This window comes from Bos indicus, chromosome 11 (assembly GCF_029378745.1).
Source record: "Bos indicus isolate NIAB-ARS_2022 breed Sahiwal x Tharparkar chromosome 11, NIAB-ARS_B.indTharparkar_mat_pri_1.0, whole genome shotgun sequence".
Taxonomy (NCBI): domain Eukaryota; kingdom Metazoa; phylum Chordata; class Mammalia; order Artiodactyla; family Bovidae; genus Bos; species Bos indicus.
In genome coordinates, this window is record NC_091770.1 from 36,736,912 (window position 1) to 36,764,660 (window position 27,749).

At 38.2% G+C, this 27,749-nt stretch overlaps 1 protein-coding gene across 4 annotated transcripts; it reads left to right on the forward strand.

Annotated features, from left to right (window-relative positions):
• CIMIP6 (ciliary microtubule inner protein 6) lies at positions 1 to 26,551 on the forward strand. 4 transcript variants are annotated; one of them, XM_070798666.1, is made up of 6 exons: positions 58 to 159; positions 3,611 to 3,728; positions 4,293 to 4,440; positions 11,767 to 11,920; positions 24,132 to 24,247; positions 26,014 to 26,551. In XM_070798666.1, exons 2-6 carry the CDS (start codon positions 3,658 to 3,660, stop codon positions 26,380 to 26,382), a joined length of 858 nt encoding a protein of 285 aa, XP_070654767.1. In that variant the 5' UTR covers positions 58 to 159; positions 3,611 to 3,657; the 3' UTR covers positions 26,383 to 26,551. The 4 variants fall into 4 exon arrangements, with proteins under 4 accessions (XP_019825706.2, XP_070654767.1, XP_070654766.1 ...); XM_070798665.1 differs by having other exon boundaries at positions 59 to 159; positions 4,293 to 4,500; XM_019970147.2 differs by lacking the exon at positions 3,611 to 3,728 and having other exon boundaries at positions 1 to 159; positions 4,293 to 4,500.
• Positions 26,552 to 27,749: the final 1,198 nt, after the last annotated feature.

Genomic DNA, 27,749 nt, shown 5'->3' on the forward strand with positions numbered 1-27,749 from the left:
CTACCCAGTTTGCTGTCGCTTAGCAACGCACAAGTCACAGTCGCGGTTTCTCCGCGCGTCCCTTTCCTGGCAGGGTTTAGTCCATGGTTTTCCCCTGAGGCTCCTCATTGCCTCGAGTCAGACGTAGGAGCCCATGGAGGGAAAGGAGGATAAGCAGCAGTAAGTGCTGAGCATTGGTTTTCTATTTCCCCTTCCGAAAATGTTTTCTTCCCTGTGGGGAGGGTTAAGTGAGATCTGAAGGGTGTCTTCAGGCCATCAGGGCGTTTCCTCTGCCAATCCCCTTTCCTACTCTAACTTCTAGTATTGAGTGCAATAATACTTTTTAAAACGCACTGTTTACTGAGCGCCTACAATGTATCAGGCATTTTACATGCATTGCTTGGCCTAAAGTTCTTGACACAATACCATCTTGAATCATCCATTCCTTCTGACATCTAATTCATTAGCAAATTCAGTAGGCTTTACCTTGAAAATAAATGCAGACTCCACCATGATCCAGCATCTCTACCGTCATTCCCACTCAAGGCAGCGTTCCGCGTGGTCTTTTTACAGCATAAATTTAGATTCCTGTTCATCCTTGGCTACTGCAGAGGAAAAGGCAGGGCTCCTACAATGGCCACTGGGGCCCACACAATGTGTCCTTTGCCTTCCTTGGCCTTGTCTGCACTTGCCTGCCTCTGACAGGGTTCTGCTCCAGCACTGAGGCCTCCCTGCTACATCTGCAGTAACTTTCTGAGTGTGGTCCCCAGAACAGCGTCAGCATCACCTGAGCACTTATTCAAAATGCACATTCTGGGGGGTGGGGAGAGGTTCCCCTCCTCTCCACAGATGCACCATATCAGAAACTCTATAAGAGCATGATAATTGGGTATTAACAAAGCCTCCAGGTGATTCTGATGGACCCTAAATTTTGAGAACTATTTAATCAAGCAGCTTGTTACAGCTTGTTATGTCGTGGAGCCAGGTTATTTGCTTCCAAAGTCTGTTATTTTTGTCTCTAAAATGGTGGTTCTCAAATTTCAATGTATATAAGAATAATAGGGTTTCCTGGGAACCTGCCCCAAAGATTGATTTGGTAGGTTAGGGAGGGGGCCCTTGAATTTGCATTTCTGACAAATTGACAACTGATGCCAGGGCTGCTACTCCAGGAACCTCGCTTGAAAAAGCACCATCCTAAGGTCAGGTACTTCTGCTGCAAAGCTTTGGCAGCTACAGTTCCCTTGCTAGAATGCACTCCCTCAAATACCCACTTAGCTCTCTCCCCTCTCTCCTTTCTTCATTGCCATCTTCATAATGCAGCCTCCACCTTATCTAAAAATGCCACCTACCTCCCATATACATGGACTTTCCCCCATTCCCTGATTTATTTTTGTCCTCAGTACTTAACAGACTATATACTTTACTTTTTATTTCTCAACTGCCTTCACCTCCTAAAATGTAAGCTCCGTTTGTTGCTTCTCTATCCTCAGTGCCTCAAACAGCACAGAGCATATAACTCATTTATTGAAAGAATGAATTATTTAATGTTATTCTCACATGTCTTATGATAGGTATTATTGTCCTTACCATGCAAAGAATTGGAAACCAAAGCTCAGATAGTAACTGGCAGAGCTGGGATTCCAACCCAGGTCTAACTTACTTCAGAGCCCACTAGTATTTTTAACCGGAGAAGGCAATGGCACCCCACTCCAGTACTCTTGCCTGGAAAATCCCATGGACAGAGGAGCCTGGTAGGCTGCAGTCCCTGGGGCTGCTGCGAATTGGACATGACTGAGCAGCTTCGCTTTCACTTTTCACTTTCGTGCACTGGAGAAGGAAATGGCAACCCACTCGTGTTCTTGCCTGGAGAATCCCAGGGACAGGGGAGCCTGGTGGGCTGCCATCTATGGGGTCGCACAGAGTCGGACACACTGAAGCGACTTAGCAGCAGCAGCAGCAGTATTTTTAACTGTGCTTTCTTTCTAGTAAGAGATAACTAAGAACTCCATATTTCACATTTATGAGTCAATCTAGAGCCACTCAGACCACAAATACTTAATAAAATGACTGCATCAGTATGTGAGCAAACAGCCATAGTCCTTTCCTTAGGGACCTGATTCTAGTACAAATGCACTTCTGGGTTACAACTATGAGAAGCAGATGGAAAAAACTGATGCCAGAAGTCTACGATGATAAATAATGGCCTTTAAATAAATTCATTTCTGAAAAGATAACAGGAAAAGCCTTTGAAGTGATTTACACTTAACCGGTAATCATTTTTTCCAAACCCTTCACAGAGAGCAACTTCTGTTGGGACACAGGGAACTGGAATCCAAGGGTCCTGAATATTGTATGTGTTCTGGGTGAGGGTTGGGTGTGTAACAGCTAACACAAAGCCAGAGTGACAAACAAGTCCAGCAGATTCACCAGAAATGTGTAGACAGTATAGTGGCAAGATACTTGTCTGGATGTTGGGTACATAATGATGAATGAAACCCAGTCATCACCTTCATGGAACTTAATGGCTTGTAAAGGACATTTTTGTAGTGCTTACTAGAACAACTAAACAAAAATAGGTACATAAATGATAAATCGTAGTTTGCGTTATGAAAGAAATCAACAAAGTACTAAAACAGAGAATACATGGTGTGGGAAGGGGAAGTCTAGGAAAAGCTTCTGGATTCTTTACCCACTGAGCCACTAGGGAAGCCCAAAAGCTTCTGAGGAGACGACTTTTCAGCTGGAGACCTAAAGGGTAATGAGTCAGGAGCTGTGCAGGGAGCTGCGGGGGGTCGGGGGGCGGGGCGGGCAGCAGATGCCCTGAGGGGAGAGGAGACCAGTGTGTTCCAGGAACTGAAGGTAGGCAGTCTGGCTGCAGAAGGGAAGGGAGAATGGCTTGAGTGGCTGAACAGATTAGCGGGAGCAGGGTCACACAGGGTCTCAGAGCTATGATAAGGATGAAGTGCTTTATCGTAAATGCAATGGAAAGCCATTGGGGCTGCTGCTGCATCGCTTCAGTCGTGTCCGACTCTGTGCGACCCCATAGACGGCAGCCCAGCAGGCTTCCCATCCCTGGGATTCTCCAGGCAAGAACACTGGAGTGGGTGCCATTTCCTTCTCCAATGCATGAAAGTGAAAAGTGAAAGTGAAGTTGCTCAGTCGTGTCTGACTCTAGCGACCCCATGGACTGCAGCCCACCAGGCTCCTCCGCCCATGGGATTTTCCAGGCAAAAGTACTGGAGTGGGGTGCCATTGCCTTCTCCGCTGTAGTGCCACTGGAGGGTTTTAATTGGAAAAACTGACAAGATAGAAGGGACGGACTTGGCTTTGGTTTGAAGTAAGGTAGGGCCATGGACAAGGCTAAACAGAACTACTCACTTTCTCAATAAATTTCGAATATTATTCACTCACCTTCCATGGGTCAGGGCTTTGATTTTTTCCTACATAAAAAGTATCTAAACTCAATATTTTGTTCTTACCTTTATTTTTCAAGTATCTGAAATTTTTTAAAAAGCACCTTTTATAAAGTCTATTACTCATTTGAAAGGAGAAAAACTTTAATAAACTATTACTTTAAAATATTTTTATTTATAACATTTGAAAAAATCAGTAATTTTTATTTTTATTCCAGGGTAGTCATTAGAAGCAAAAAATGATGAGATTGAATTAGCTGTTCTGATGTCTGCACAGTGGTCTCTTACTGAAAAGATAAACAAGTGCTCATTTGGTAGCTTTTGTAACTCTGCTAGGTGAGCCTTTAAAATTAAACAGATGGCTTTGTCACCTCGTCCAGATGACTAAATTTACTACATAACTAACTTAAAGAAGATGAATTAAAATTAGCATGTGACATAGGCACCTGAATAAATACTGTAAACATGATTTGTAAGAATGATCAAATCACTACTCTTTCTTTACTCCAAGCAAATGTCTGTACACTGCATTGGTATAATAGTAATAAAGAATCATGATTAAAACAAATATCTTTATCTTTTATATGATTTCAAATGAGAGGATACCTTCTCAAATTTTAATTGCACTAGCCCCTAATATTTATTAATAAAGCCTAAATGATTATAAATGATTATAAATGATTATAAATGATTATAAAGCCTATATGATTATAAATATATATACTTTAAAATTTAAAATTTAAAAAATATAAAGCCTAAATGATTATAAATGATTATAAATGATTATAAATGATTATAAAGCCTATATGATTATCAATCATATAAAATGATATGTTCATTGGAATGAGCACTGAAATGTTCATTGGAATAAAGGATATACAATTTAATTCTGTTTTTCAGACAGCATAAAATAGAAGATGCTGGTATACTGTATGTAACTGAAAAAGAAGAATTCAAACATGAAAAAAAACCTGGAAAAAGTATTCAACATTCAAAACCATGTGTTGGGAGAGGACGTGTATATTATGCTAAATTCATTAACACAAATGTAAGAACATGCAATGAACCAGTTCCCTACATAGATGTCAAAAAAGAGCCAGAAAATCAGGTTGGATTGATGTTCATTACATACAAATATAGATTTAGATTCAGAAATGTTTTGCAGGATCATTTTGTCACAGACTACTTAAAGGATGTGACATATCTCAGACTAATACTTTTTATAATCAAATAGTTAAAAGCAGTAATCTGGAACAATACTCGCAGATAATGTTTGCATACAAATGATGTGTGTGTTTATAGAAGGAATCCAAATAATTGTTTTTCTCAACTGGATCACAGTCACTCAGTGGTGCTTAGGGAGAGGAGGGGCTATTGAAGAAATCTCTTCTAAAATATTGTATGTGTGACAGATATTATAAAATTTTCCATGATACTCAGTAATTCAAATACTTTCTATAAAATAATAGCTACCAATTATTGAAAGTGTGCGATGTGCTAGGAATGAGCTAAGAGTTTCATATAAATTATATCCTTTAATCTGCACAACTATTTCTAGGAGATATTATTGGAAATAGTTTAGTGATAACATGCTCTAATATAGTAAATTAACATAACCTGAGATTACATAGTAAGCAAATGTCACAGTCACATTTCTGACCCAGGACTCTCAGTTTAGCCAAATCACACTTTCATTCACTATTATATTAAATATATTCCATTATCATTTTTTTACAATCAGGTTTGTTGAGGTTTATTGTATTAGTTTCCTATGTTGCTGTTAATGATTACCACAAACTTAAAACCATAGCTTAAAGGAACACAAAGTTATTCTCAACAGTTCCGAAGCTCAAAAGTCCACAGTCAGTCTCATTGGCCACCGGCAGAGCTGATTCCTTCACCAGGCTCTAAGGAAGAACCCACTTCCTTGTCTTTCCCACCTTCTAGAGGTTGCTGCATTCCTTGGCTCACAGACCCCTCTTTAAAGCCAACAACATAGCATCTTCAAATCTCTGACTGACTTCCCTGCCTCATTCTTCTAAGGACCCTTGTGATTATACTGGGATCCTTAGAAAAAAATAATCTGGGATAATCTCCCCTTTCCAAGATCGTTAGTCATAGCTGCAAAGCCCCTTTGCCATGTAAGGTTAGGTGTGCCTAGTCATGTCCAACTCTTTGCCACCCCATGGACTGTAGCCCACCAGGCTCCTCTGTCCATGGAATTTTCCAGGCAAGAACACTGCAGTGGGTTGCCATTTCCTACTCCAGGGAAGGTTAGGTGTAGTTTTGATTTAATTTAACATTTCAGTGGAGATTGCTTTTCACGAGCTCTCTTTACACAGATAACATCAACTACTCATGTCATGAAACAGCACACCATAGCCCTGTGTGTGAATGTGAAATAAATAATAAGATAAATAGATAAATAAAGTTTACCTTGGTTTTTAAAAATTAACTGGTTTATAGTAATAATGGCTTTAAAATGAATAAAGAAAATAAAGTTACCTAAATATTTAAATTGACATATATCTGTTATGTATTTTTTTAAGAAAATGTCTTTAGCATACCAGATTGGTTGACTTTACTTATTTGCAAGATTTTTAAATTAAATAATAAATTATATAGTTCTACATAGGGACATCAAATTGGTGATATTAGAAAAAGTAAAAACAAGTTTCAGCTCTGTTAGTTCCAATGAAAACTAACTTGGTTGTCTTATTGTTTTAATTATTGGTAAATATTGATATTTCAAAGACAATTATACTAGGTCAGTGTTTTACAAATTGTATTTTTTGGAGCACTAACCTTTGGCTATGTGCTCAACAAAATAAAGCTTCACACTCAAATATGCTGTGGAAAAGCTGTATTTTTATATACCCTTCTGAGAGCTTCACAATTCACATCAGTAGATAAAGGTTCTGGGAAATCCTGTGGTAAACTTGTTTAACTTGCTTATCTTTTTATTTGTCAAATCTATTTAACTATGGAAACCTCTTTTATATAATACTTAACATGCTACAGAACTAGTATTCCACAGAACACAATTCAAAGATAACTGTTGCCTTTTCCCAAAAATGGTGCCGAAGGCAAAGAAGGACGCCCCTGCCCCTCTCAAAGCTGAAGCCAAAGCAAAGGCCAGGAAAGCAGTGTTGAAAGGCGTCCACAGCCACAAACAAAAGAAGATCTGGAGGTCACCCCGCTTCCAACGGCCCAAAACACTGCGGCTCAGGAGGCAGCCCAAATATCCTTGGAAGAGCGCCCCCAGGAGAAACAACGCTGACCACTCACCACCCAGTCAGCTGTGAAGAAAAGAGAGGACAGCAACACGCTGGAGTTCACTGCGGCTGTCGAGGCCACCCAGCACCAAACTAAACAGGCTGTGACAAACTAAACAGGAGCTCTATGACATTGACATGGCTAAGCACGATACCCTACGCAGGCCTGATGGAGAGGAGAAGGTGCATGTTTGACTGGCTCCTGACATGCTGCTTTGCATGTTGCCAACAAAATTGGGATCATTTAAACTGAGTCCAGCTGGCTAATTCCAAATATAAAAGCTTTCACTATTAAAAAAAAAAAAAAGAGTAACTGTTATTGAGCAAAGTATGAATTGCTTAAAGAGAGGTATTTCTCAGCATTCTTTCTGATCCACAACAAAATACAGAGGAATGTGGATACAATGTAACTCTAATAACAAATTTTTTAAAGCCACGGAGGTCTACTAAAAAACATATGATTATCTATGTGTAAGTTGTTGTCAAAAGTCTGTATTTCCCTAGGAATCCCTACAGTATAACGTTTTGTTCCACAGACAGCACCCCCATCACCACACTCCCATCATCACCAGCAGTCATCTTGGCCAGGCTGCTCTAGAGCTTGGCTTACCACCTCTAACATTCTCTTAACTAGTTTCTCCAAGATATCCCACTTGCTTTCACTATATCCCCCCAGGATTCTCCCTTAGTTTCTCAAAGAATGGAAGTAATTTTACTGATGCATTTTTGAAGATATTGGGATGACAGAAGTATAATGCAGAGATGGCCTCACAGTGGTTTCCAAGGGTAGCCAAGAGGCCTGCAGTACAACGGCTCTTGGGCATTCCAGGAGCCGGCATCATAGTGAGTCTTGTCATTAGGAATCGCCAGGTACCTTCCTACCATGGAGCCCCAGTGCTGGTCATCCTGGGGCAGGGACCCTGGGCTGGAAGGGAGGATTTCATCCTCTCTCTGGGTCCAAAGTTTGGGGAACAACTTTTTCTTTAGGCAAAACTCCCTCTACAATCTGCAGAATTGTGGTCTGACCCCCAAAACCTAAACAAAGCAATTACAGAGAGGGCCTTTTCCAGTCTCCTTTATCATAAATAACTCCACATCAGCCCCTCACAATCCAATGTAAGTGATTGTACACAGAGTGGTAAAGTTTTATCCTTAGTCCTCCCCTTCAGCATGTAGTAAAGGAAAGAAAATAAGCCTCCACCTTTACCTTTAATCTTTATAATCTGAGCAAATGCTTGGATCAAAAGGGCATGCATGTGTATCTGGGTGCATACATGTTTTCAGTCTTCTAGGAAGGAACCAGACTTTTGGGGCATAGGGCAAACTATCCAGAAAGAGAAAAGATTAAAAAAAGTTTTTGAACTGTAGGATTTCATTCTCGTGAAGTGAGGATTCATCCAAATGATGACACTAATCAGAACACTCACCAACTCCAAGGGTCTTAAAAACATCAATTACAACAGGAAAAATTGCTCATTATTTTCCTTATATGCATCTGTAAAACCAGAGAGACCATTTTGGTAAAATTCTAAATTCAAGTTTTCTTGAAAGGTGAATAATCTCTGCATTAAGGCTAGCTTTTGAGCTATACTCTGGTTTAAGGAAAAAAACTGAAGTCTACCAGACATAGTGGTTCACTCATTCCAGAGTCACTTCTCTAGTAACTTGGATATTAGCAAAATAAATTTCTGATCTACAGAAGATGATATAAAGAATATACCTTAAAACCTTATCATATGGCTTCCCTGGTGGTCCAGTGGTTGGGAATCTGCTTGCCAGGGTGAGAGACACAGGTTTGATCCCTGGTCTGGGCAGATTCACCCACTCCAGTGTTCTTGCCTGCAGAATCCCAGGGACGGGGGAGCCTGGTGGGCTGCCGTCTATGGGGTCGCACAGAGTCGGACACGAATGAAGCAACTTAGCAGCAGCAGCAGCAGCTGGGAAGATCCCACATACCGTGGAGCAACTAAGCCTGGGTGCCACAAGAGAAGCCACCACCACCTACTGAAACTAGAGAGTAGCTCTCAACTCGTTCACAACTAGAGAAAGCCTAAACACAGCAATGAAGAACCAGCATAGCGATGAAGCATCAATCAGCACAGCCAAAAAAATAAATAAAATAATAATAATCTTTAAAAAAACCTTATCATAGAAGATCTTTCTCAAGATATTTACTTAGAGCCTCTTTTTATTTTTGAGATAATTTAAATAACTTGGTGTTTGTCTGGCTTTGCCTTCCACAGCAGACTTGCGATAGCAGTGCAGCACAGAAATGAGAGGCTCACACCAATAGATGGGGGCAGAACCGGGTGCAGCTCTGCTACCTGGTGGAGATACACCTTGGAGAAGTTACTTCATCTGCCACCAGTTTCTCATCTGTACAGTGTGTGTACACACCTGGTAGAACTGGTACACACCTCAGCACCTTGTGTTGAGAATCAGGGAGAGAAGGCCTAGACCCTGGGACATAAGCACCACAGTAATCACAGAGTAGAGAAGAGCAAGAAGCAGGCACTCTGACAACAGTAAGACGAAACTATTTTGAGCCAGGGAGTTAGAAGATGCCATCTGTGTAGTGATCTGTTCTAGAATTCCTAGGATCCACATCAAGTAGTCTTTTTTGCAATTTACCTTTAAGTTCATTCTGAAAAATGAGGCATTAGCCGGTTTTTCCTACTTTCCAAAATTCTTTGATTTGTGCAAACGTATTCATTTTTACCTCTGGTTACAGGTTGTTACTGGCCCTCATTACCAGTTGCAAAGGGAGGTCTAACTCTTTCCAACTGTGCAGGGCTTAGTTCATGCACATGGTCTTTGGTCCACGTCCATCCTATCCTGTTTTGTTTTGTTTTTTTTTTTAATCATTTGGGGGCTTCCCTGGTGGCTCAGTGGTAAAGAATCTGCCAGCCAATGCAGGAGACACAGGTTCAGTCCTTGATCTGGAAAGATCCCATATGCCACTGAGCAACAAAGCCTGTGGACCACAACTACTGAGCCTGTGCTCTAGAGCCCAGGAACTGCAACTACTGAACCCATGTTCTGCGACTACTGAACCCCGTGAGCAGAGGGCCCTCTCCAGAGCCCGTGCTCCACAACAAGAGAAGCCACCGCAATGAGAAGCCAGTGCACTGAGACTGGAGAGGAGCCCCTGCTTGCTGAAACTAAGGAAAAGCCAGCGCAGCAATGAAGACCCAGCACAGTCAAAAATAAACAATTGAATCTTTGGGCCATGCCGAACAGCATGCGGGATCTTAGCTCCCCAACCAGGGAGCAAACCCTTGCCCCCTACATTGGCAGTGTGAAATTTTAACCCCTGGACCACCAGGGAAGTCCCCATCCCGTCTTTTCAGTTTGAAGATAACTTCTCTTAAGGAAGAACCTTGGATTGAATAGCTCTGACTTCAGCTCTAAGCAAGGTACACTACTCCAAATTCTAAGCCTTTCCGTGATTTCTTGCTATAACAGATTTCCTTCCCCAGAATACCCTACTTTTCCTTCCTTTGGTACTTTCGTAACTTTCTGCTATCTAAGCTTCTTGACAATCTCCTGACAAGACGACTCCATTAGAGTATGTTTTCTTTGAATCTGCTACTGTGCACCTTTTTATACATACAGGTCTCTTTGGAAATAAAGCTCAGTTGAAAGTTAACTCCCTGATATTGCCATATAGGTTTCTTTAGATGCCTCCTTCTTTTTTAAATCAATGCAGCTTCAATTGTATTTTCAGAATTTAACTTACTAGAATTTCATATTTATTGCCCTTGAATCATATTTTAAAGTCTCTGACTGTGCAATAACAGTTGATTTTTTAAAAGGATGATCTCTTCCTTTAAAGTCTCGGGTAGCTGTTTGAATATACCCAAGGTTATTCTCATTCTCTAATATCCAAGAACTCTGAGGTATCACAGTTCCCTTTTCCCAAGGTTCTCTTCTACCTGATCAACCAGATGAAAAATTTTTTAGTCAGTTCTAAGACAGAAGATCAGCCCTGGGTGTTCCTTGGAAGGAATGATGCTAAAGCTGAAACTCCAGTACTTTGGCCACCTCATGAGAAGAGTTGACTCATTGGAAAAGACTCTGATGCTGGGAGGGACTGGGGGCAGGAGGAAAAGGGGACGACAGAGGATGAGATGGCTGGATGGCATCACTGACTCGATGGACGTGAGTCTCAGTGAACTCCAGGACTTGGTGATGGACAGGGAGGCCTGGCGTGCTGCGATTCATGGGGTCGCAAAGAATCAGACACGACTGAGCAACTGAACTGAACTGAACTGAAGACAAGTAACAATTCACCTCACTGCTTTCTCAGCTTCTAAGAGATCAAATTATCAAATGGGCTAATGTAGAATCTTCACTTGCTTCATACTTAGGTCATGTTTTATTATGAAAAATTCAGTAACACTGGAGAAATTTCTGCTTAGAACAAAATTTTTCAAACTGAGTCATTAGTGAGTTATAAATCCATGTGAACTGCAACCAGCTTTATGAAATGAAAATAAAAAAGTAATATAATAGAAAAATAGCCAAGTGCACTGCATGTCATAAAAGTAAGTATTGTTTTGTGAAACCTAGTTTTATGTGAACGTATGCAGTGGGTACTCTTGCATGACATAAAATGTATTCTGTGGTAGGGGTCATGGACTAAAAACTTTAAAAAACCATTATCTTAGATGATAATACATTATTTGTATTGCTGAAAGGAAAAGAACAGAATGTAAATTTTAGGTTAAATCATGTTTACTATGTTAATACATAGGCATACATGTGTACATATATATATAACAATAGTACAAAACATAGAAACATAACTATTCTGTTGATTTTTACCACTCCATCTGTGGATATAAGGTAGTTTAAGAACTTAGCTGCTGTATTTTAGCTAACAGTATGTGATAATGCATTTTTAGATGCCTTTTAAGAAATATAGCCTTTGTGAAAATACTCAATATATTTATTCCTAGATTTCAGAACTGTATTTTAGGACTAGAAAAATCCAGTAACTTGTTGAATCAAATTACTAAACATTCACAGACATCAAACAGCACATGAAAATATCTTATAATATCCAATGTTATGTTTCCATTTTCCTTCCCATGAAGGGTGACTGGTGGCCACATGGTAAAGGGCTGGAAAATCCCTTCCAACCACCTTATGACACTAAGAGCACCCAGAGGAGTGACTTTAAGAAGCCAACATGCCCATTGGTTTCTCCAGTCAAACACAGCAAGTTGCAAAAGCCTTCTTACGGAATAGGTAAGGTTAGCACGTCTCCATTGTCTCAAGTTACTGCTATCAAATTAAGATGTATTAGATGTGCTTTTACCTCCTGGGGAAAAACAGTCCTCTACAGGAGTTGAAAATATACATGCAGCAAGTGCAGCCCTTGACAAGTTTGTTTCTCATCCCTTCCTGGTGGACGATTTAGCTCTAAACATGTTTAATATAACATAATGAAAATTGTAATGATCATTGATAACACTAGTCTCCAAGTCAGAAATTTAGTGGCATTCTGCACATTATTGCCAGCAAACTTTTAAAACTGTAACTGTTAAAATAGGAGGCAACTCTAACAAGCAGTATTTCTCAAAGTGCACACTGAGGGACACTAGTTTTTCTGATGTTTATAGATACTGCTCAAAAAAAAAAAAAAAAACAGGGAAAAACTGAATTTAGAAAGTTAAACAGTTTTTGTCTTACTACAGAACTCTTAAAACCCTTATTCTAAGCATAAGCATAATAAATTTCCAAGAAGAGGAATGAAGTATGCTACGTTTGAATGTAAAAGACAACTTCATCCTTTTCAGAAGATCATCTACATGACTGGTATCTCACAAAACATAATTTAGGAAATACTGTTCTATACACTATTCATATATTTTGAGATCTAAAATTTGTTTTACCTGATGGCATCATTATCATATCTAAGTCTTTCACATTTATTCAATTTGTTTCTCAACCCAGTTCTACTCATCTCTGCCACAGGAGTAGGATTTTTTAGCAAGCCTTTTTTTTTCCCCCCACATTTACTAACTTACTTTTATCATAATAAGAAATGATTTCTATTTTTCTAAGCCAACTAAAAAAGTCTAGGTCAATTGACTGTACTGGTGAAATGAAGTAAAACATGGCTCCCTCCTCCCCCAAATGACTACCAAAAAAAAAAAAATTCACTTGAGTCCTTTCACTTAAGTGAATTGTATTTGATCAATGACACTAATATCAATACATGTTTAGAGATAATAGTGCTTCACATTTTCAAGGCTGAGTGGCAGTTTACCATGGTCTGGGAAGAGCCTAGGTAATTACCTATAAAGAAAGAACCATTTCTGTTTTCTCTTGTCCCGAATGTGAATCTTCATTAGTATTAATTAACTAGAATACTTCCAATAAAAAAACTGCAGTTTATGTATGTTTAAGGGTTTATTTGGGAATACAATTTTTAATAATTCTCTTTTTTGACCCCATGGACTGCATTAGTAGCCCGCCAGGCTCCTCTGTCCATGGGATTTCCCAAGCAAGAATACTGGAGTGGGTTGCCATTTCCTTCCCCATTTAGCAAGTCTTCAAGCTGGCATCAAGCTTGCCAGGAGAAGTATCAATAACCTCAGACATGCAGATGACACCACCCCTATGGCAGAAAGTGAAGAAGAACTAAAGAGCCTCTTGATGAAAGTGAAAGAGGAGAGTGAAAAAGTTGGCTTAAAACTCTACAGTCAAAAAAGATCATGGTATCTGGCCCATCACTTCATGGCAAATAGATGGGAAAATAATGGAAACAGTGACAGACTTTATTTTCTTGGGCTCCAAAATCACTGTGGATAGTTACTGCAGCCACAAAATTAAAAGATGCTTGCTCCTTGGAAGAAAAGCTAGGACAAATCTAAACAGCATGTTAAAAAGCAGAGACATTATTTTGCTGACAAAGGTCTGTATAGTCAAAACTATGGTTTTTCCAGTAGTCATGTATGGATGTGGAATTTAGACCATAAAGAAGGCTAAGTGCCAAAGAATTGATGTTTTTGTACTGTGGTGTTGGAGAAATCTCCTGAGAATCCCTTGGACAGCAAGGAGATCAAACCAGTCAATCCTAAAGGAAATCAACCCTCAATATTCATTGGAAGGACTGATGCTGAAGCTGAAGCTCCAATACTCTGACCACCCAATGCAAAGAGCCAACTCACTGGAAAAGATCCTGATACTTGGAAAGACTGAAGGCAGGAGATGGGGACGACAAAGGATGAAATGGTTGGATGGCATCACCAATTCAATGGACATGAGTTTAACCAAACTCGGGGAGATGGGGAAGGTCAAGGGAGTCTGGTGTGCTGCATTCCATGGGGTGGCAAAGAATCAGAAATGACTGAGTGACTTAACAACAAATAGAAGTACAGGATCAAGTCCAAACAAAAATGTATTTATTGAGTACCCTCTCTGTTCTCACCCTATACAAAAGTTCACAAGATACATATTAAATTTTCTGAACACAACAGTATGCAGTGAAGGATTGCTTTGAGGTCAACAGTTCCTCAGCTGTAGCCTTCTGGCCTCAGTGACTGGCCAGTCTAGTTAAGAATACAAAAAGCAGCTAGACTGAAGGTCAGATATTAGAAAATGGTCATATTTAACATGATTTCTACCTCAAGAGAGGCAATCAATAGGGAGGGCAAACCATGAGATAATCTATAACAATGGTGTCTCTTTTAGGAATGTAATAAAGTTTCCACTTCTAATTCAAGATGGTAGACTGAGCAGAAACATCTAAATCCCCTGCCTCCCACAACCCTATTACATGATACCAAAGCAGTCAACCCGCAAAAGACCCATAAAAGTGAGAAGAATGAAAGGAAGAGCTTTCTGACATGTGAGGAGGAATGGAAGACTGTTGATGGATAAAAGACAGCAAAGAAGCAATAATCTAGAATATACAGAAGGAGACGCAACAAAGAAGAGACAATCTGCCTGAAAAAAAACAGAAGTGTCTGAAGGCTCAGCCAGGAGACAAAGCAAAATGCAAAGTGTGGAGGGAGAATTAGAGGGTTATTCAAATAACTTCTCCAGTCATGAGCACTGTACCCTCTCCCCACATTGGCTGCTAGAGTCCAGTGTTTCAGCCAGATGTCAACTACCACACTAGTTAGTTCAGTATTTCAAACTGGTCTTCTCTCCTATTCTTAACTTATGAATGGACAACCAAAGATTAGAATTATGCCAAATTATAAATTCTTTAGTTTGGAGCAAAAAGTCAAGAAAATATCACAGAGCATAAAAAAACAAAAACTTTAGAAAATATAAGAGAATAAAAACAAAATAGAGAATCATTCTTGGAGTTCCAACTCTTCTGGAGCTCCAGAAAAGAGTAAATATAAAAGAGAGAGAATTATCCACACATAACATTTATTGAAAGTGAAAGTGTTGGTCTCTCAATCGTGTCTTCAGGTCTCCTGCATTGCAGGCAGATTCTTTATAATCTGAGCCACCGGGGAAGCCCTAAACATTTATTAAGCAGATACTATCTGCCAGGTACTTTACGAACCTTCTAAATGTTAGCTCATTCAATTCTCACAGCAACATAATGGATGTAATATTAATAGTACAGGTGACACTAGTGGTAAAGAATCCGCCTGCCAAGGCAGTTCAATCCCTGGGCTGGGAAGATCCCTTGGAGCAGGAAATGGCAACCCACTCCAGTATTCTTGCCTGGAAAATTCCATGGGCAGAGGAGCCTGGTAGGCTACGTCACAGAGATTTGGACACGACTGAGTGACTGAGCACAATACTATTAATATTCTCATTTTTCAGATAAGAAACCAGAGTTTAAGAGTTTAAAAAAAATAATTTTCCCAAGGCTACACAGCAAAAAACTGGTGTCTGAACTCACTCGGACTCTAGTACCTGTAAAAATAACCAGTACTTGGACTTCCCTGGCAGTCCAGTGGTTAAGATTCTGCACTTCCACTGCAAGAGACACAGGTTAGATCCCTCATTGGGGAACTATAAGATCCCATATGCCATGCAGCAAATATTAAATTAAAAATAACCAGTATTCTACACAGCCTCTAAAATAATAATAATTTCCCAATTAAAAGAAAGCCACTGAAAGAGTCCACTGAGTACTTCGAAATATGAAGGGAAAAAAAAAAGAGACACACCTACACATCACTATGAAACTGTAAAACCACAATTATAAAAAGATTCTAAAAGTTTCCATTAAAAGAAAACCAAGTCACCACCTAAAGAATAAGTATATGGAATTAACACTGCTGGAAGAGCACAATGGAGTTAATGTCTTTAAAGATCTCAGGGGAAATCATTTTTAACCTAGCAAAGAGGATTCTATTTGACATGTACACTAGAACTTTTAACCCCTAGTGGCACTGGGCATTGGATCAAATGAGAAAGAAATGTAGTACTAGCACAATATTTGGTCATTAAATGAACAAAATTCATATAATTGTTAATATACTGTAAATACTATATAGTAGTCTTCAACTTTTAGCATCACTCCATAGACACAACATAGAAAATTTAACACTTCCCTGGTGGCTCAGACTGTAAAGAATCTGCCTGCAGTGCAGGAGACCCAGGTTCAATTCCTGGGTTGGGAAGATCTCCTGGAGAAGGAAATGGCAACCCACTCCAGTATTCTTGCCTGGAGAATTTCATGGGCAGAGGAGCCTGGCAGGCCACAGTCCATGGGGTCACAAAGAGTAGGACACAACTAAGCGACTAACACAAACACACAGATCAGACACTACCTACTTATCTCCTGAAAGTCATGTTTGTTTCAGAACCAAGTACACAGGTGAAGATTGGTTCTGAAATAAACATGACTTTTAAAGAGTATTCTCTACCTTCTTGGTCTGAGTTATGTACTCCTTCTCTAAATCCCCATACCATGATATCAGGACCAGCAGGAGATAAAATCGGTAGATCTGGCAGGTCAAATAGGATCATGTAGACCACAGCAGAGTTTGAAATGTATTCTACAAACAATGAGAAATAACTGGAGGCTCTAAACGGGGAGAGTGATATCATTTATGTTTTAAAAAGATCCTTCCAAGGATCTGAGTTGTTTTTTTTTTTAAGTAGTTTTTTCTAGAAGACATTCAAAGTTGTATGCTTTAGAAAAGACTTGCTAAAAGGTCATTCACTAACTTAAAAATGCTAATTAAGAGTGGGTAAAATAACTATAAAAGAAGAGAGAGAGCGAATTTTTTAAATCTTGAAGGACGATGTACTCATTTTCCTTCAAAAGCTTCCTTAAGTTTCCATTCTGTGATGCATCAGGGTGTGGTTTGTACAAGAAATACAAAGTGAAATTCCAAACAGACACTTCCTCAAAGAAAATGCCTTTGTACTTCAATAAAATTTTGGTAAATGGACTGCTTAAAATATCTAGATATGGTTTCATCATTGACTGTGATTCTTTGCCTTTATTGACTTTTTTGTGAGCTAACCAGTCGGTCCCAATACTTTCTCTGGGAGCAGCTATTTCTTCTCTGGTTCAAGAAGGGACGTTGTGGAAGACGAGACAGAGAGACAGGCTTTGTTCTAGGATGAACAAGCAGGACCTGGCCATTTCGTAAAGGAACAACCATAATCACTGTCTATAGGTCTGTCAGTTTTCTCAAAGAGGAATCCTCCAAGCTCTGCCTGGAGTAGGGGAGGGTGCAGCTTCAACTTGCACCACTTTGCACGCTCCTGGCCTCAGAAGCATCTGATGCCAAACACTGGGGCAGGAACTAGATTAATTTTCACCCCACCTCCTCCTCCACAAGCACTTAGCTTCCAGTTTTCTGGGATCTACTCAAGTCAACTGCCACTTATCCATCTGCTTTCCAACCTCCAAATTTGTTAGTATCTTTGCTCATATTTAGTTCTCTTTTTTTTCCTTAAGGCTTTAAGACATTTTAATTTCTTTACTATCACTGTACTATCTTTTTCCTCTTTCTGTCTCTTCCTCTCTCTCTTGTTCTTTTATTGGTATTTCTCATTGCCAAGATCATTACTATATTCCAGGTCCTACCACTATGCCCAGACTCAACAATTATTTATTAAGTTAAATGATAATTCATATTATTCAGTAGATTATTTATTTTAAAGTCATAATATAACTTAAACTAATAACATAATATAAACCTGCAATTTATTCATAGTTTAGATGGTGTTTGGATACTAGATGAGAATGATTTTAGTTTATGTAACATTTTACAATGTGTATATAAACCAGTCTGTATGTCAGATTTTTAACGTATATATACATGTGTACATGTTTATATATATTCATACAGACAGAAAATGTGTATATAAACATGCATTACTAACAAAAGTCATCTCATAGTTATTCTTTTCCATCAGCCCACTTAATTACGCATGGCTTTTGGCATTTTAGTAATGTCATCTTGTGCTGATAATGAAAGTGCCCTTTATGTCTTGTACCACCACACAATTTCCTGGCTGCCATCCATGGTCAGTTCAACAAATGGCTATACTCCATCATATCCCAGTTGCTGTAGGAGTAAGTGTTCGCTTTTGGTTTTATATAATAAAACTTTATAAATTGGAAAAGCTGATCTAGTTTATAAGGGAGGTGTTTTGAACTTAAATGAAATTTTGACTGGTTATAAATTACTTGATATTTTAACATTCTTGCAAATTCAGATACAGTGCTAAAAATATTTTTCTAAAATAGGTTTTAGTTTGTGTTGCTTCTTTTGTATCAAGGTATAACAATGATTTCTTGCTATAATTGTATCCAAGTTTCTTTTTTTTCCACTGTATTTTGAAAATCTGTACTGTTGTTTTTACATTAATAATCTTTTATTTAAGATGAAAATAAATCCTACTTTGAAGAATGGGGTTTCTAATAGAAAAATTATACTGAGGAATGCTTTCTTAAGTAGATACAAACAAAAAGTTTAGAAAAATTTTCAAAGTAAAAACTGCTAAGTTCCCATTAATATGAGGAGCAAGTTGTGTGCTTGAACAAATCCTGCCTTTGTTGATAAAATATAGATGGCTAGACACCAACTTGTTTGGAAAGTTCCTATTTTAATTAGAAGTTTCCAAGAAACAGAGAGTGGATTTCAAATATTTTTCATAGACTTTGCCTTACTTTTGGAAGCCTCATCTAACAAGGTTTCTTTTAAGTAATTATTTTGGGTCCAATTTGAATTCTTAAGTAACCACTAAGAACTTGAATATCTTCTTTGATGTTTTCCCACTTAGATGATCTTCACTATTGTGGGCTTCTTTTAAAATCTCATATATTTGCATAAATGAATATGGTAGTTATGTCTACTTTTAATAATGTCTGGATAAGGAACTTCTTTCTGTACTCTAGATTGCCTTCCCTGCCCCTTTATAAGTCTCCATGAAGATATTTTTTAAAGTTACTACTTTTAAGATTCTGGGAGGTCTTATATAAAAGATGATTTATTTTAATTGATTCAATTAACTTCCTTCTGAAGTCTTTCTGGCTGTTATCTGCCTAACAAGTCACTCCAACATTTAGTTGCTTAAAACAACAATTATTTTATTTGCTCCTGATTCTGCAATCTGGGCTGTGCTCAGCTGGGCAGTTCTTTGGCTGGTCTTATCGGTGGGCACTTAAGTGGCTTAATTTAGTTGACAGGTCATCTGAGGACTGGACTCAGCTAGGATGCTGGAATGATTGGGCCTCTCCTTCTGCATTTGGTCTCTGAATGTGGTTTCTCTAGCAGTGTAGATGGACTTCTTACATGGCAGTTCAGGGCTCTCAAGAATGCAGTGTTTTCTTAAACTTTATGCCTGGAAATGGCATGATATTGCTTCTGCCTCATCCTATTGACTGAAGTTAATCACAAGTCCAGTTCACATTCACAGAGGGACTGTGCAAGGATGTGAATACTGGAAGGCCTGATTCTTTGGAGCCATCAATGTAACACATTAGTTCAATGTCTTTAAATAGTTCTTTCCATTAGAATTTAGGAATGGCCAACTCTTCACCTCTCTTTGAAAATGTCTAAACTGAATTGCCCTCACTCTTTAATGAATGAAAGTATAGCTGGATATAAAATTCTAGATCCATAGTTACTTAGCTTTTACACCAGGAAGGTATTATTCCACTGTCATCTGGATTCTATTGTTATGTCAAGTGTACAAGTGAACCAGTTGTTAATCCTTTGAAGGGCTCATGTTTCAGTAGATCTTTTTTATGTTTTAAGGGAGTTTTTGTGTACAGAAAGAGTTTATAGTTACTTATGATTTAAATTAATATTCTAGTTTTAACATTATAAATTTAAAGATATTTCTTTCCTTAAGCCTTTAATTTTTAAATATAATAGTAGATAGTAACTTTCACTTATTCTTTGATGTTTAAACTCAAGTTGAACATAAACCTTAGGCACATAAGGGTTTAAACATAAACCTTCTTGATTTATTTCTCTTCGTGAGTTCTTCCTCTAGAAATTTTTTGAAGTGATCTGTTTTACAGGGAAATATTCTGAGGCCTTCTTTGCCTCCAAATATTTTTTATTCTGGCTTCATAATTAAATGGCAGTTTAGCTGGATATAGAAAATCTAGGCTTAAAGATTTTTCCCTTTAATATTTAAAAAATATTAATGTTATCATGTGTCCAATGTTGTTGTTATCAAGTTTGATATAAATCTGCTTCTTACTCTTTTGTAGGTAATCTACCTCTCCTCTTTGAAAACATTTAAAATTTTTTCTTCGTCTCACATGACTTTAAATTTCTCTATAAAATATCTAAGATAAGTTTTTTTTCTTTATCTACCATGCAGGATTTGGAGGAGTGTGAGCCAAATTAGAGATCTAGGGTGCAAAATGTAAGGAGGCACTCACTCCCAGCATTGTGCAAGTGCCTCCCTAAATCTGCATCCCATGGGCCTCACCTGCTCCATCTTACTTCTCACCCTGCTACCTGTTTGCCAATCTGTGACCCGTTTCAATCTGAGGCCTCTGGATTTTAATTCTGATATATTTATCATCCTTACTTTAAACATATCATTTTCTGTCTTCTAGATTTCCTGAATTCTAGTATTGGTATTTTATCATCCATGTCTCTTAGCTTTTTAATTTTTATTTTTTTAACCTTTCCAGATGTCTTCTAGGAGAGCATCTCAGTCTGACTTTCTAGTTCATAAATGTTGTTATTTATCTCATCATTTCCATTTAAACTATTAATTTTTCATTTCTAATATTTTACATGATTCTTTTTTATGTTCTCATTCTTGCTTTATATTAATACCTTCTATATCTTTGAGGATATTTGTTATGCTTATTCTATTCTTGGTGCATAGGTTCTAATAATTCTCCTTCACATAATATATGTTTTAAATTTTGTTGTCTTTCTTTTACAGTGTCTCTCTAGTTTAACTTTAGGTCATATTCCACAAAGGGAATTATCAAGCTCTGTGAGGGCAAGGCTGAAGACCAGGGCTTGGATTTTGTGCCTCCCAGTGAATTTAAGGCAAGAAGATGAAGGTCAGGCTGGGCCAGCTGTACGTCAGGCCCCACAAAACCAGTTTTGACCATCTCTATTTTCTGTCCCTACTAAGACCAATGCTCTAGTCAGGGCTCCACTCCCTTCTCCTTTAAACTCCTAAAAAGAGGCATCACTGAGATTTCTCTTGATGTTTTTAATCCACCAGCACTGACAGTTGCTAGGGGAATGCTGGAGGAGGAAATGCCCAAGAGGGCTGCATGCGTCCATTTTCATCAGCTCCTTACCCTGGAGGGATTTCTGTGCGGTTTCAATGATGTTACTAAGTCGATAACAGATGGCGAGACTGTTGCTGCCAGTTTCTGCTGCCTTCAGGCAAATAGTGATCTTCCTAAGGTAAAGTAGGGGAAAGTCAAGAGCAGATTTGAAAAGCTCTCTTCAACCTATTCTCCACTGGCTATTTCTGATCTCCCTATCCTCCAGCCCAAGCTGCCACCAACCCTTCGTACAGGTTTACTAAACTCTTAAGTTTTCTCACAGTTTTTTGATAGTTCATTGGATTCATGCTTGATGGTTTCCCTTTTGTCAGGATACAAAAGAGCTCTCCTGCTGCCTAACTTGGAAATCCCTTTCTAATTTGGTCCATCATCCTGGAGACATTGTAGACACTGTCCTTAATCCTCACAGCTCCGAAAGGGAAGTATTATTATCCTCATTTTAGAGACAGAAGTGATTTGTCCAACGTGACACAGGTGGGATATGTGGGAGAGCTGGAATTTGAAAACACGTCTATCTTTTCCCAAAGCCCATGCTTTGGATACTCCATTGACCCCACCTAATTAATGCCTCAATTTAGAAGGGCTTCATTTTATTCACAAAGTTATCAGACTATGTTCCTGGAAACACTGACATTCTGTGAGCTGCACTGTGACATTTACCCCAAAACTGACAGTCTTTTCCAAATTGGTAGAAAAATATGTTATGGTTAGGATTTTCTCCATTTAGTCGTTGTCCACAAATTTTTGTTAAATTTTTGGCACCTGCTCTCTTTTGTGTGATAGCAAATCCTAAAGGAAAGGTAATGATTAGGTAGAAAATGAGTTTTGAGTATCTGATCTCAATTAGAAATCAAGGAAATGTTATCAATTAGCATTTTTTCCTGGTAGTTGGAAAAGAATGCCATCTCACATCATGTAATACATAAATGTTTGAATGCTTCATTCCTGCTAGTAAAATTAGTTTATATTAATGTCTGACTATTGAATTGAATTTGTGAATATTTAATAAATGTAAATTTACTAACATTTTTCCTTTTTATATGCACTCCCTAATTTTAAAGGCATGTTTTTTAAAAAATTAAATTTTATTTTTTAATAGTGAATACATGCATATGGTACAAAATTCAAATGGTACATTAGGATGAAGAGTGAAAGTGAATCCACCTTTCTCCACCTCCATCCTCCAGTCAGCTAACTCCTTCCTCCTGCAGCAACCACTGTTATCAGTTTCTTGTTATCACTCCATAGATATGGTAGTGATATGTATGTAATTACCTTATGTATGTTTTTTTCTATAAAAAGAAATTTTTTTTAATGTATTTATTTTAATTGGAGGCTAATTACTTTACAATACTGTAGTGGTTTTTGCCATACATTGACATGAATCAGCCATGGGTGTACATCTGTTCCCCATCCTGAACCCCCCTCCCACCTCCCTCCCCATCCCATCCCTCAGGGTCATCCCAGTGCACCAGCCCTGAGCACCCTGTTTCATGCATCGAACCTGGACTGGTGATCTGTTTCACATATGATAATATACATGTTTCAATGCTATTCTATAAAAAGGAGAAATTTTTAATTTTTTCCTTGACAGAATTTTATGTCACTAAACTGGGTGTTACTCTGACTCCTTATATAACAGTGTGTGCTAAAAGCAGAAATAAAGTGAGTTTTAAAAATTAAAAAATTTTAACATTGAGAGTCCAACATAATGAACCCCTACATAGATAGCTATTACCCACATTAAAAGATTATTTTAAAGTGATTTTTAGAGAGCTTAATACTCTTGCAAATTTTCAGAGCCTCTGTAAATGGGAAATGAAAAGAATTATGTGTTCAACTGTAGGTGCAACAGCCCTGGAATCTTCCAGTTCATCTGTCAGTGCTATCTGAGAGCAATTTGTGCATAAATTTCTCAAAACCTTTCTAGTAGTAAAAAAAAAAAAAAAAAAAAAACCAACAAATAAATTGTACTTATGCTTTTCCTAGCACTTTGGTTGGTGTATGTACAAGAAGCAGATCTAACAGTAGGTTTTTAAAAGCCATCAAAGCTATGGTTTTTCCAGTAGTCATGTATGGATGTGAGAGTTGGACTATAAAAAAAGCTGACACCAAAGAATTGATGTTTTTAAACTGTGGTGTTGGAGAAGACTCTTGAGTGTCCCTTGGACTGCAAGGAGATAAAACCAGTTAATCCTAAAGGAAGTCAGTCCTGAATATTCATTGGAAGGATTGATGCTGAAGCTGAAACTCCAATACTTTGGCCACCTGATGCGAAGAACTGACTCAAAAGACCCTTATGGTGGGAAAGATTGAAGGCAAGAGGAGAAGGGACAACAGAGGATGAGACGGTTGGATGGCATCACCAACTCAAGACATGAGTTTGAGCAAGCTCCGGGAGCTGGTGATGGACAGGGAAGCCTGGTGTGCTGCAGTCCACGGGGTCGCAGAGCTGGACACAACTGAGGGACTAAACTGAACTGCACTGCATTAATATTAGCTTTTTAAGTTACTAGCAATTCCACATGTGGGGCTAATTTGGTTGTTTTGATTTGGTTCTTCTCATAGAGAAAGAATGATAAATCTATCATAGTATTATTTAGATGTGTTTAGGTAACCTTGCATACTTAAAACAATTTAGTTTCATTTGCATTTTTTATAAAGCAAAATATTATAAATACTTATGTTTCCATATACAAATCTAATGTATCCTGACCTTTACAAAATCTTTTTCCCCCTTAGTTCCACTTGTCTCTCCTGATGCATCAGCAGAACTTCAAAGGAACTTTAAAGAACACATCTCCTTTATACATCAATATGATGCCAGGAAAACACCCAATGAGCCCATTCGGGGAAAGGTGAGACAGTGTTTAGAATCAATTATTTAATAGTTTATGATGGGTGATAGATTTATGCTAGAACTCCAAGCCTTTTCAAGTCACAATCATCTTTCTCAAAGTTGATTTAAACAAACTAATATGGTTATTAGGAGGATGAAAATCTTAAACACATGTCATAATCAAAACTAAAGAATGATGTCATCATTTTGGATCACAATATTTGGAATTTGGTTCAAATTAGTAAAATCATTCACTTAACGTAAAGCAAGTTCCAAATAGGAAAAGGAGTATGTCAAGGCTGTATATTGTCACCCTGCTTATTTAACTTATATGCAGAGTACATCATGAGAAACACTGGGCTGGAAGAAGCACAAGCTGGAATCAAGATTGCTGGGATAAATATCAATAACCTCAGATATGCAGATGACACTACCCTTATGGCAGAAAGTGAAGAGGAACTAAAAAGCCTCTTGATGAAAGTGAAAGAGGAGAGTGAAAAAGTTGGCTTAAAGCTCAACATTCAGAAAACGAAGATCATGGCATCTGGTCCCATCACTTCAAGGGAAATAGATGGGGAAACAGTGGAAATGGTGGCTGACTATTTTGGGGGGCTCCAAAATCACTGCAGATGGTGATTACAGCCATGAAATTAAAAGATGCTTACTCCTTGGAAGGAAAGTTATGACAAACCTAGATAGCATATTAAAAAGCAGAGATATTACTTTGCCAACAAAGGTCTGTCTAGTCAAGGCTATGGTTTTTCCAGTGGTCATGTATGGATGTGAGAGTTGGACTGTGAAGAAAGCTGAGCGCCAAAGAATTGATGCTTTTGAACTGTGGTGTTGAAGACTCTTGAGAGTCCCTTGGACTGCAAGGAGATCCAACCAGTCCATTCTAAAGGAGATTAGTCCTGGGTGTTCATTGGAAAGACTGATGCTGAGGCTGAAACTCCAATACTTTGGCCACCTCATGTGAAGAGTTGACTCATTGGAAAAGACCCTGATGCTGGGAGGGATTGGGGGCAGGAGGAGAAGGAGATGACAGAGGATGAGATGGCTGGATGGCATCACTGACTCGATGGACGTGAGTCTCAGTGAACTCCGGGAGTTGGTGATGGACAGGGAGGCCTGGCATGCTGCGATTCATGGGGTCGCAAAGAGTTGGACACGACTGAACGACTGAACTGAACTGAAAGCAAAGCAATTTGATAAATTTTTGATGTGTGTAGCAGGGGGATGCATATCAGGTTTATAAATTGAAACAGTAATGTAATAGCCAATTGCTGGATTTTTTTTAACCAACTACAGATGTTTGTTTTCATATTTCACAATGGCTAATAATAACATTTCACAACAACTATTAGTTGTTGGAACTAATAGATGTTTGCGATGCAATCATAAATCCTTAGGTCTTTAAACCGCAGTTTCTACTGTTTCCATAGCAACCCAAAGAGCAAGAAAGGAAATTTGATATGAATAGTCTCATACAATCCAAATGACAGAAAAATTGAGAATGAGAGGTAATGAGATGTTCTTCTGACTTTGTTTTTTCTTTCCTGTTCATTTTCTGGTGCACCTTTGTTCATACTTTGTTTGAATGGTTCACCAATAATTATTATGCTGCTGCAGTCTACAGTTTCAGACTAAGGTGACAGCTAATGAACAGGCAGAGAAGTAAGAGCCTGTTTCAACCAGGACTTGAGCTAATACATGAACTCAGGTCACAGCTGCGTCTTCCAGCAACTTGTGTGCCCTGGTTAACATCAACTTTGTTTTCCTTTCCAGAGACATGGAGTTTTTGTGCAGACAGAGATAAAACCAGGGAGTAGGCCAACAGTTCCTGAGAGAACAGAGGTATTACTGAATGCTTCAGGGTCATGCTCATCAGAACAGTCCAAAAAAACAGAGAAAGGAAACTCAGCGGAAAGCAAAATGATCTCACCCGGTCTCTGCCGACAAAATTCCCAGGAGTTGTTAGAGACTAAAACTCACTTATCAGAAACAGACATCAGAGTGGCAGCCAATGCCTCCCCCAGAAGGCCTGAGAAAAGGGAGAAGACTGCAAAAGTCTTTCAAATAGCTGTAGTAAATGCTCTTCTCACCAGGCATGATCCTTTAAGTCCACCAATAAAAAGTCAAGACAAATCAGGATAAATTACCTTCTTCAGAAAAAAAAATAAACCTTTGAATGTACAGAAATTTCAGAATCGTCATACAGGCCCTCACATTTGTTTTTTCTTTGATCAATAACCTCAAAAATTACAATTTGGGAAAATGAAAAAGGGATAATAAAATACACCAAAAATTCAAGTGTGGTCTTCAATGAGTGATAGACATGAGACATATTTCTATGTCATATTTATAAATATAACAACTTTGTTTTGTACAACAATGGATGTAATTAACAAATATGAGAGGCTTTGTTAGATAGTCGTTAATCATGGCTTTAGAATCAAACTGGGGTTGAAATTTTGGCTCCAGCACATATAAGCGATGTGACCTTGGATAAATTACTTAACCTCTCTAGAAGTCAGTTTCCTCATCTATAAAATTAGGATAATAGCAACTTCATAAGGATATTAAGCATGAGATCATGCACACTGATCAGTGATCAATGTAACCACATCATCACTATTACTATAAATAAAATTTAAATTTAAGGATAACATTCTCCCATATGCTTGAATTTTCCTCCTTATTCTAAAATTTTGAACCCTTTTATGCACAGTTAACAGTGTGAAAACTAAAAACATTCCTCCCAGTAAAAGATACACAAACATACCCACTTAATTCAAAGGCATGAGTACCTAGAATATCAAAATATTTCCTAAACTGATTTCTATTTTACTTAAATTATTTCTAGCACTAACTCACTCTTTGCCTTTTTGGCTCAGTTTGGTATGGTTAATTCTTCCAGTTATTCTCTTTGATACATTTTGTGCCAAAAAATGTATCTATTATAAGCTTGTTGTATTGCTGTGTTGTGTTGCACACAAGTGGAAGTAGGTAAAGTATTCCTCTGATGCTTAAAAGAGTATTTACGTACACAACAACTTTCCAGGGGAACTTATCAGTTGCACTCTATTATCTATAGTACTGGTAAGACTCTAGGTATATCTTTATTCCCTCACTAAAGACATTTTAATAGACTGCAAACAACCAAATGCCATTATTAAATATTTGTGTATTGGGGACTTCTGCTTCTTACAACATGGCAAATTAAACCAAATAGTGAATCCTTTTCATTACAAATACGTTGAAATGCTGAATAAAATGGAACAATAAAATTCATAGCCCAGCTCACAAAACAGAGAAATCCGCATTTCCAAAACAGAGAACTTGCTTATTTTATGTATCAATTCCTATCTTGAAGATCTCTCCTTGTCAACACATGTAAACTACCTTATTATTTTTTTATTGAGGTATAGCTGATTTATAATAAAGCTGTGTTAGTTCCTGGTGTACAGCAAAGTGATTCAGTTATAAATACATGTACATATTCTTTTTTCATCTTGGTTTAT